Genomic DNA, 10,367 nt, shown 5'->3' on the forward strand with positions numbered 1-10,367 from the left:
TATTATCAGTCATGCTTTGAAAGATAACTAAATCGAGAAATATTACTAATCGGATGTACCTTTTTGTAGCCAGTGAGGGATATTCCCAATTAGAATTACTGTGAAGCACCAGGAGCAATCTCGAAGTACCATTATGCCGACCCTAGATTAACTCATTTCCATCAATAGATGCAATCTTCGCAGTAAAGGGGTCTCTTGGTCGTCCGGCGCCGTCGCCCAGATAGTCTTCAGTCGACCTCGTAATCGCACGGCTTGTCCACGTCCCCCACTCGCCCATGGCTCAATGATCCTGTCGATCATGCGCTGCTCATCTTCACCCAATGCAATTGCACCGAGTACAGCCATGGGCCAAAGTGAGTAGCCCATTAGATATTTCTGGACATCCAAGCTCTCTAAAGTAGACAGTCCTTTCTGCAAAAGAGCCTTCATCTCGGTGATCCGCTGTATGACTGTTCGTGTAGAATCTGCTTTGACCAAGAGAATTCGTAGAGTATGCACGTAAAGGCTCTTCATGAGATTGTCCATGGCACCTGTAAGCTGGTACTGCAAGAGTTCAGCTTGAAGACGCGTCCAAGTCTGTCGCTCAGGGGGAAATAAAGGCCGGGACAGCCTAGCAAGGCGTGTCACCTCTGCGATAATGATGAAGAAATGGTAAGATTCTTCCAGGACGAAATGCGGGACATCTTGTTCTTCTCTCGACGTATGGGCTGGCATGTCAACTAAGCAACGTGGGATGTTGCTGATGACAAGATCGAGAGAGGGGTCCAATAGCATAGTGAGTGTGCTATGATACAGAAATGATTCTGCACATGTGCGTTCAAACACCATGTCGGGTTGAGATAAGGGTTGCGATGCTTCTTCCGGGTGTCGTCGGGAAAGCAGCACGCCGGCAGCCTTTGCATGTAACCCAATACTTGGAGGGCCATCTGACCGAAGATTCTGTCCATACTTCAGCATTTATGATTGAAGTGTGGCAAAGATGGGATGAATGGTGACTACTCACTTCGAATACACATAGGAAGATGGTTGTTGCAAGAAAGCCATCTTCATTCCCCGCATCGGTCGCGTCAGCCAGAGCCTCCTGCAACCCGCGCAGCGAGGACAGGTAACGATCCATCGCCAACTCTTCCTTGCTGAGATCGGCCGCTGCGATGGCTAGCATGATTGCCATTAATGGTGAAAACACATGTGCCAACTGCAGCATGTACGATTGATCAGTCCACTCAGACGGACATTTTGGCCGGACTAGCCTGGGCATTACAGTCGTGGCGAAATGGGCGAATAACCGCTGGTGCTCATCTGGCATGGCTGAGGGGGGATTCTTCCATCGCCGAGCTTCACGTCTTCGGCCATCAATGGGTTGATTGATTCTTGTTGGCCAGGTACATGAGGTGCCGTTATCGGTGCATCGTTGACATGTTGGTGGATGCTCGTCGCACTTCTTTCGGCGTTTGCGACCTGCTTATCGTTAGTGGATGGAGGTCCTGAACAAGGGATACTCGATACGGACATTGCAGACAGCCGGTACGGGTACGCACTCGGGCTTTGGATTCGGAAGGTGAGGCAGACATGTGAAGTCGGAGTAGATTTGAGGAGAGAGAATAGGATGGATCACTTCCCCGCGATTCGTGCTGGGAGCGGAGTCATTGACCCACTTGCCCGAAGACATGACAGAAATGTATACCGTTTATCCTCCTTTCTATAATGTATAATGCTTTGAGTTCTCTGGATACGGGTCACCTGGAAAATCCCTTCACTGCAGTACAGGGATGATGCAGGACAAGTCTAAAAGTTCTACCTCCTAAAATCCCCCGCGCTAAAGGCCGGGTAAATTGCTTGACCCCGTTATCTCGAAATGCCCTGAAATGCCCCGGGATCATTCTCATTGCAAGGCATGCTATTCCTAGAATTATTGACTTCCGGCTATATCATAGCTTTAGGTCTGAGTCTAGCCCTAATGATACTGATTAAGGTTATCTCGCATATGGGTCGCGGTTCATCTAGCATCAACATGACATCATAGTAGTGCCCATACAAACAAGGACGAACAATCACATCATTCGCAAACACAAACACAACAATCCCAAAGTCAAGCAAAACACAAAACCATCAGCCTCTCTATTAAAAATGACAGACACAAATTCCACAGTTCTCTCCCCCGACTCCCCTCTCATCAGCCACGACGGCTCCAGCCCCTCTGCCAGCCTAAACTCAACACAATCCATTGACCCAGCCTTACTAGATGAAGAAGAAAATCCCGTCGAAGACGACAACATCATCACACCATCAAAGCAATCATACGCCATCGGCGGGGGAGGATACAACGCGCTAAAGGCACACAAGGGCCAACTATACTCCGGCATGGCAGTCGGCGGCTCTCATACCTGGAACTACGACCCGGGTGTATGGAAAGAGACCAAAGAAGAGCCCGATCTATGGCGAATAGATTATCAGACTAATAAGCGCCGAATGCGAAATGCACCCAAGGGTAGTGGAGCGCCCGTGGGGACGGAGTATCACTGGTTAATTGTGGGACATCAGGTGAGAAATCAAGATCCCTCAGCAATCTACATGAGGATAAAAGTACTAGGGGAAGAGTATTACGATCTAACTATATCATAGCATGTGCGGAAAATCGACGCAAACACGTACGAGACCCATTTGACGGGTGCCAAGTATAAGTTGGCACACAAGTCAGCCACGACGGGGTCGTGGTCTATTCCGACGGTGCGGGGTCAACGAGAACGGGAAATGGAGTTACTTGAAGATGCACGGCGTCGTGTACAAGGATTACCCCCCGTACTTGCGAGTGAGAAGGTCAAGCTTGATCGGCGTGAGAAAGGGCAACAGAGTCTTGATACGTTGTTTAGTAAAGCTAGTCGGGGGAAGGGGGAGACTACTGAAGCTAAGAAGAGGAAACGAGTGTAATATTGAAGAGTACAGAAATGAGCCAAGATGGAAGTGATGGCTTCGTCATTTGAGTGGAATTTGGGGGGAAGCAAGGTTATCCCCGATGCATACGCTCGAGCCCACGATATCCACTTTGAAAGCAAGGCACAAGCTCTTGGGAGGTTTACCACTACCTAAACCTACATTAGATTACGGAACATACAGTAGCAAGGAGGTAAATTTCATATATTGCGAGTGCATTGGTGGTATAAGGTCCGATAGCTAAAGAGGTAAATGAGCCAATTGAAACGCCCTCGGGTAATATAACGCCAAAAATCAGAGATGGGCCGAAATGCACCATGAATATACTCGGCTGAAAAGCGAGTCCCAATATTGCTGCACCCACGGGGGATCTGCCAAATCAATCCCAAGACAAAAACCGTCATCAGGTGGACGCCAACGGGAAACCAAGAAATATTCCACCGGTACGGAGCCAGTCCGTAGCCATTAAGAGAGAGGAGTGCACATAGTAAATGCACTTCGTGTTGATACCCCTTCCAGGGACCTGCCCTCGTCGCCAGCCGCTGGGTTTGATTAGAGGATAGTCTGAGTCTAGAGAGTCACGCTCTCGAGGTCTCGCATGACGATAGACATCTGGGCGCGCTTGGCTGCCTCGGCGACTAGACTAAAGTCTTGAAGGAACGGCGCTGTGGCAGTCGGACCCCCGAGGCCGTTTACTTGGTGCGGGTAGTCGGTGGCAGGCTGATTTGCGAGCGGTACCTCTGATCGTGGTATAGACTCGTTCATGCCTTGAGAAGGGATTTGTAACCCGGAGGCACAAGCTGGATCGGAGAAATTTTGTGCCAAGGGTTGTGTCTGCGACATGGCGGACTGTGTAGTATAGGCCGAGGCTGGTTGAAGGGGTGTCGCAAAGGCAGGGTTGACGGGTTTTGCGGGGATACTGAAGGGATTTGAAGGCTGTTCTACCGTGGCTGTGAGATTGGAAGAGGTACCGAGAGTGGTAGAGGAGGAGGAAGAGAATGTAGAAGACTGGGCGGGGGTCTGGGGACCATGAGCTGGTCGCAAGGTAGTATCCATGCTGCTCTCGAGAAAAAAAGAGAAAAAGGGACGTTCAAGCTGGAAGGTAGCGCGACGGGCCTGGATGCAACGGGAAAAAAAGTAGGATCAGGGGATCCACGAGTATCGGATGAAAGCCACTATGAACGAAGGGATCGTAGCGTCACGACTCCACGGATGACGATGACGGCGATAGCGTCGGCAAGGAACCGGGATCAGCGATCAGGGTAATCGTCGGCCAAGAACAGTCGCGCGGGGGGAAGTAAGTTCCAGATCGCTTAGAGAGTGACGTTCTGGAAAGGTTATGGTAAGTTGAGGGAGAGGGAGAAGGGCAAAGGTAAGGCGGAGGTGAGGAGAGGAGGGAAGAAGGAGATCTCATCTGAGGAGAAAAGGCCGAGTCGTTATCTGGCGTGATTGTGATTGCCCCCCTCTCTGTCTAGGAAAAAAAAGGCGATTCCTCTCCAGTCGATCCCGACAATTACCCGCCGTGTATCGGTACCGTATCTCCACGGACTCCCCACACGAGATGGCCCTGTATCAGTGGCAAATTACCGTATTACATGACGCTGCCTCGGCGTAAGTCACATGACGGGCACATGTATGGCGCATCCTTTTCCTCACGGCGATGGACAATTGGCCGAGGAATCGAAATGACCGCTGGAATTGGTAGGTGGACCATGGTGAAATAGTCTGATATTTCGATAAGAGGTTTTATTGGCGTCCTAGCGGAACTATGATTGTTTCTCACGGATAAACTCCGTCCTCGAGCTGGACGTATCAACAGGGAGTGCTCCTGGACCTCCTATTCTTTTGAGACATTACGTGTGCAAAAGGTGATATATCATATATCATATGGCAGTACCACTTTGAGTTATTTGACTTCAATATAACTACTCTTATAGAAAAGAGCAGCATATGTATTCACTGCTGTATACTTCGTAGTCACGTCACCGAGATCATCAGTTGGTTGCCTCAGGCGTCCAGGACCCCCACCTGATAAGGCCCGATAAGGCGATAACCGATATTTTCCACACTTCCTTGGAGTCTCTTTATACGAGAGCAACCAGCCAATAATTACGCCATGGAGGACGACTTCGAGACGGGGGACATGTTCAAGGACCCCGAGGGGTTCTACCCGGAGGAGAAACCCCCTACCTTTGCCGAGCATCAGATGCTCTCCGGCAAGACGGTGCGCGTGCGTCTCGTGGGCAGCCACCCGCTCTATGTACGACCCCGCCCAAGGCAAATCGCATGATCTGCCCCTCCAAGGTAGAACCCGCTGACATTTCTTGCTTCAATTCTGACAGGGCAATCTACTGTGGAATGCTGGACGAACGAGTTCCCACTACATCGAAGAGCGGACGGACGAGCTGATCCGCGATAAGGATGTCCTCGAGATTGGTGCCGCCGCGGGTGTGCCCAGTATTGTGAGCGCCATTCAAGGCGCTCGCACCGTCGTGATGACCGACTACTACGATCCAGACCTCGTCTCCAACATGCAGTATAATGCCGATCTGGCCATTGATATGATCCCCAAGCGAGCCGACTCTCAGAAGCGTCTACATGTGGAGGGGTACAAATGGGGCTACCCAGTCGAACCATTGCTGGCATACCTGCCTCCTCCCAAGAACGGGGAGTCTTCTGGATTCGACGTGTTGATCATGGCGGATGTAATTTACAATTACCCCGAGCATGCGAACCTGGTCAAGACCATGCAGCAGACCTTGAAGAGAACCCCCGAGGCCGTTGCATTGGTGATCTTCACACCCTATGAGCCCTGGCTGCTCCCTCAAACCGAGAAGTTCTTTCCGCGGGCGGAAGAAGGTGGATTCACCGTCACCAAGATTTTCCAAAAGATGATGGACCAAGTGCTCTTTGAGGATGACCCTGGTGTAAGTTGTTTGAGGCCCTCGTTTGGAGAACGTTCATACTGATTTCTTTGCAGGATGAGACCCTTCGAAAGACGGTCTTTGGATATGAGCTTCGCTGGAAGCCAGATCAATTGGAGAACAGTGCATCTAAGACTGCTTAGATGTACCCTTGATACCCTGGCACTTTGCGCCTTAAAAGCATATAGAGATGTAGTATTGACATCAGCTGAATGATAAATATTGTCGATCCTTGATTTACCATGACACTTAAAAACTATCTGTAGTCTGAACCTAAAAGTATTGTATGCAGAAAATAAAACCATCTCTCATGCAGGAACAGCCCTGCCAAAGCGTGCGGTAGAAAGGCCCACCGCAATGCGGAGTCACATGTCCCGTAACCCCGCGGCAAAAAAAAAGTTTCGTGAGCTTCGAGAAACCACAACCGCCCACAATGCCGGTAAGTATAGCTACCTGCAAATCTCGGTAAAGGGCCAAACTAACCGAAAACTAGCTCGTCATTCTCACCGGATACCCCTGCTCCGGTTTAACCTACCGCGCCAACCAACTCGCCTCGCTAATCGAGAAAGCGCAAGATGAGCTATTCGCATCCACCGAGCCAGGCTCACCAGCCCCGCTGAAGTCGCGATACAAAGTCCATGTCGTACCTTCCCATGACAAGTCGCATCCAAGGACTGTCTATGATCATGCTAGGACGGAAAAGGAGGCACGAGGTGTGGCTTATGCGCGGGCGAAGCGTGTGCTTGCGCGCGACAGCATTGTCATTCTAGATGGGATGAATTACATCAAGGGGTGGAGGTATCAATTGTGGTGTGAGGCCAAGGCTTCCAACACAACGTGCTGTGTTGTAAGTGTTTGATCTATGTCAATGAAACTCGGGTGTCAAAGCTAATCGGATTGCTCAGGTTCACATTGGAACGCCCGTCGATCAATGCGTCGCAAATAATGACGCACGACTGCGCCGGGACGAAGCAGCACAAAAAGATGTTAAACCATCCGAGGAGGCGCAAGCCCCTTCCACAGATGACACCACACCAAAGCCAGACGAGTCAAACGACGACGAAGAGGCCTACACATCAGAGCTCCTCAACAACCTCATCTTCCGCTACGAGGAACCCAGCACGCACAGCCGCTGGGACAAGCCCCTCTTCACAGTCCCCTGGTCCGACCCAGAGCCCCCAGTAGCCGAAATTTTCCAAGCTCTCTCCGGCATCGTCCTCCCATCAGCCGAAACACCCACCGAACCCCCAATTTCCAATCTCACCAGCTCACTCGCATCGTCCACCCTCTCCGACCTCGCCAGCACAACGACAACAAGCCGAGCCTTCAACCGCAGCGGATCCACCCGTCCAAAGATCATCCCCCACCAAGCCACCGTGCAAGCCGTAGCAACCGACTCCGGCGCCCTCTACGCAATGGAAAAGCGCACCACGGCCGTGGTAAATGCCATCCGCGCTTTTACACAGGCTAATCCATCCGCAGAGGTCGCCCTGGCACAGAGCACGCATCAAAGGGGCATTGCCATCGAGGTTCCCGACGTATCTATCCCAGTTCTCATCCCCACTCACGTAGCCACGACGGGTACGACGGATGAACTCGCCGGTGCAGGTGGAATCCTAGCGTTGCCGAAGTTGCAGCGTATGCGGCGGCAGTGGATTAGTCTTAACCGGAGGTATATCGGTCATGGACACGGCGCGGGACAAGGTAGCTTGGCGCCGGAACGAGTTGGCGATGCGTTTGTGCGGTTTTTGAATCATGAGTTTGGGGGTGTGGAGAATACGGTGTCGATGGGGAGTGGACTGTCTTAAAATGCTATATAGAGACGCGAGGCAGAGCAGTAAATGGCTTTCTTCATGCTGATAGAGACCTTCATAGCGTGTTATGAGATAACGAGATTACGATTTGGACAGAATTGTACGTGGGTTTAGATGAGTGGTAAAAGATTTTATTCTTTTGTAGTATTCGCGTGGTAAGACAAGACCAAAAACATCAAAACGAAACAGAAATGAATAACAAGAAAACAAAACCGCAGAAAAGATCTATAAAACAAGAGACCCAAAATAATCCAATCTTTAACATCCACTCTACTGTCGTGTTTCAGTAGTCCTAGAGATCCATGGTCTGTAGTGCCATGTCTCCATATCTATTCCTCCTTGGGGGCTACCATATCCCAGGTTTAGCCAGCATTCTCATCAGTAAAGACGCAAAATGATTCGGTAAATCTGTTGTGCTCGGAGTGCCCGGCTCCGATGCACAGGATTTCCATCTGGGTATTCCTTTCGGGAAGAGATGAGTCCGGGGTTTAAGTCCCTTGGTGGCGTTAACCTGATCTAATGCAGGAAGTTGAGCCGGGAAATATTCATCCTGGAGTGAAGACACAGCTCAGGGGCGAGGGGTGTTTCTCAATCCAGTGATGATTTTGTTCAAAAAGGTCCTTTCGGTGTTGAAAGCAACGCGGCAAGAAAAGGTAACTTCGGCCGTGGGAATCCCCATTCACAGATGGCAGCAAACGATCCGAGTATCTCCGCATATTGTTCAAAAGGTTCAAAAGTTCAAAAATCCATACTGTATCCCGTATTCCAGGTCTGGAAGAAAAGGGGTACAGGTCCTCGGAAGCAATGCCTTCACGCGGGAAGTCCATTGGGCATCTTGGAAGCGGCATTGCCGGCCTCGAGGTGGCGGTACTGCAGACCCAGGGTGTACAGTTCCTGCAGACTGGCGTTGACTTTCTCATGCATGGAGGTGTCCTGGGGGGTAATCTTGGCGAGTTCATCGACCAGACGGGCGCGGCACTTGTAGTAGTTCCGCTCGGCGTTCTGGAGACGCTGGCCGTTCTGGGCAGTAGCCTGGGAAGCCTTGTTGGAACCGGCCTGGGAGTGAACAGAGCGGGTACGCTTCATAGTCGGGGCCGGGGTGGCGCCCGTAACCCCTCTTCTCTTGCGGCTGGCAGCAGACGAATCCTTCTTCTTGGGTGGAGCACCGGGCGAAGTCTCGGGAGAGCTGGGCTGGGAAGTGGGCTGGGAAGCGGGACGCTCGCAGGAAACGTAGTCGTGGACACGCTTCATGTGGTCGTGCAGGTTCCATCTACGGGGGAATCCAAATCCAGGTACGGATCGCTCACATCCCTCGAACAGGCACAGATGGGGGCATTCTCCGTGGCCGTGCATTCCATGGGCTTCGCGCTCGTGGCGGAAGAGGCATGCGTTAGAGGAGAAACGCAGCATGTTGTCCACGCAGGAGGTGTGCTTGCACCGGTAGGGCTTCAGGTGGGAGTCCAGGTATTTGCTGTTGAGTCGGTTAGATATTGGATCAATGATTTTACGGGGATCAAATGCCCACAATGGGCCAAGGGGTACTTGCTGGTAAGCGCATTTTTGGGTGGTAGGAGTGTGGTTGCACGGCTTCTCTCCGTGGGCATATGGGCAGTGGTACTTTCCATCATTCTGGGGGGCAAGATGGTAGAATTGGTGGTCTCGTGGGTTGCGGGCCTCGGCACTGTCCTTGGATCTTTGCCGGGCTGGCTCTCTGACGGGCAGAGGAGGGAAGAAATCCTGCTCGGCCTTTACCTGAGGGAAGAATTCGGCCTCGGACTTGACCTGAGATTGGGAAGCGGGCAAAGTTCCACGGCGAGACTGCTTAGAGGGCCGGATGGTTCTGCAAAGGTAAGGAAAAATGGTTAGATATCGAAGGCGTTCGCGGGCGATGGTTGTTTCTAAGGACCTACCTGTTTGGGTCCTTCTCGCTCAGAGGCGTCGTGTTTGGGAGCAGAGGCTCTGCAGGGTTGATGATCGGGTTGCCAATGGGGGATGTGGTGTAGTCTCCGAGGAGAGAGTCATCATGAGCCAGGAAAGAAGGGAATCCAGAGTGGGAGCAAGCAGAGGTGATGGGAATATCAGTACTGGCTTCCGTCAAGGGTGGAGAGACCGGCATGGTCTGGAAGAGGTTGGAAGAAAGGTGATCCAGGGTGGTTCCAGGGTACTGGCCATCAGCCATCATAGCATTCCATGACTCGTGACCGGCAATCAAGTGGCCATCATCAGTGTGGGAACTGTGCGCGACAGACAGAGCATCATCCGGAGTGCTCGTTTGCACGCAGACATCATTATCCATGGAAGAAAGATCCACAAAGGAGTAAAAATCCCGAGGCATTTCATGATCATGCAGGTCTGAGACTGCTGGGAAGTCCACGCCTGTGTACATCACATCACTAGGTCCGACCGTGGGGGTCATGAGCTGCTGAGACAGCGAGAAAGAAAGCATTTGCACCTGGGGAGATTCCTTGGAAGACATGGCCTGTTCGAGAGATTCTGAAGTGTTCAAGCTCCAGTCTTTCATATCCTGGGGGTTTCCATGGGCTGTGTGAAGAGAGCACAAAGACGAGGTGTCTTGGCTTGACAAGTCATCATCCTGGAAGGTTCTTGAGGCCATATTGGGCAATCCTGAGAACAGGGAGGTCTGTCTGGATTGAGTGAGAGAAACCCGCTCGGGCTCGTTGCTGGTCCTGGGAGACAT

The 10,367-nt window shown here is 51.6% G+C and overlaps 6 protein-coding genes across 6 annotated transcripts; 3 read left to right on the top strand and 3 right to left on the bottom strand.

The window, feature by feature from the left end:
- Positions 1 to 147: 147 nt before the first annotated feature.
- Positions 148 to 1,571, bottom strand: N7496_004581 (Zn(II)2Cys6 transcription factor; the record flags this gene model as incomplete). The annotated part of the gene is made up of 3 exons (XM_056697510.1): positions 148 to 939; positions 1,004 to 1,458; positions 1,511 to 1,571. The coding sequence occupies 3 exons, from the start codon at positions 1,569 to 1,571 to the stop codon at positions 148 to 150; spliced, it is 1,308 nt and encodes a 435-aa protein (XP_056556035.1).
- Positions 1,572 to 2,127: 556 nt separating this feature from the next.
- N7496_004582 (uncharacterized protein) lies at positions 2,128 to 2,928 on the top strand (the record flags this gene model as incomplete). The annotated part of the gene is made up of 2 exons (XM_056697511.1): positions 2,128 to 2,541; positions 2,623 to 2,928. The coding sequence occupies 2 exons, from the start codon at positions 2,128 to 2,130 to the stop codon at positions 2,926 to 2,928; spliced, it is 720 nt and encodes a 239-aa protein (XP_056556036.1).
- Positions 2,929 to 3,501: 573 nt separating this feature from the next.
- N7496_004583 (uncharacterized protein) lies at positions 3,502 to 3,987 on the bottom strand (the record flags this gene model as incomplete). The annotated part of the gene is made up of 1 exon (XM_056697512.1): positions 3,502 to 3,987. One exon carries the CDS (start codon positions 3,985 to 3,987, stop codon positions 3,502 to 3,504), a length of 486 nt encoding a protein of 161 aa, XP_056556037.1.
- A 1,060-nt stretch (positions 3,988 to 5,047) lies between these two features.
- On the top strand, positions 5,048 to 5,998 carry efm7 (putative nicotinamide N-methyltransferase Nnt1; the record flags this gene model as incomplete). Its single annotated transcript, XM_056697513.1, has 3 exons — positions 5,048 to 5,191; positions 5,274 to 5,858; positions 5,912 to 5,998. The coding sequence occupies 3 exons, from the start codon at positions 5,048 to 5,050 to the stop codon at positions 5,996 to 5,998; spliced, it is 816 nt and encodes a 271-aa protein (XP_056556038.1).
- Positions 5,999 to 6,288: 290 nt separating this feature from the next.
- Positions 6,289 to 7,663, top strand: N7496_004585 (putative RNA polymerase II Elongator complex associated protein Kti12; the record flags this gene model as incomplete). Its single annotated transcript, XM_056697514.1, has 3 exons — positions 6,289 to 6,294; positions 6,349 to 6,702; positions 6,761 to 7,663. 3 exons carry the CDS (start codon positions 6,289 to 6,291, stop codon positions 7,661 to 7,663), a joined length of 1,263 nt encoding a protein of 420 aa, XP_056556039.1.
- Positions 7,664 to 8,479: 816 nt separating this feature from the next.
- Positions 8,480 to 10,367, bottom strand: N7496_004586 (putative C2H2 finger domain protein; the record flags this gene model as incomplete). Its single annotated transcript, XM_056697515.1, has 2 exons — positions 8,480 to 9,509; positions 9,580 to 10,367. The coding sequence occupies 2 exons, from the start codon at positions 10,365 to 10,367 to the stop codon at positions 8,480 to 8,482; spliced, it is 1,818 nt and encodes a 605-aa protein (XP_056556040.1).

This window comes from Penicillium cataractarum, assembly GCF_028827025.1.
Source record: "Penicillium cataractarum strain IBT 29864 chromosome Unknown utg000004l, whole genome shotgun sequence".
In the NCBI taxonomy this organism is placed as follows: domain Eukaryota; kingdom Fungi; phylum Ascomycota; class Eurotiomycetes; order Eurotiales; family Aspergillaceae; genus Penicillium; species Penicillium cataractarum.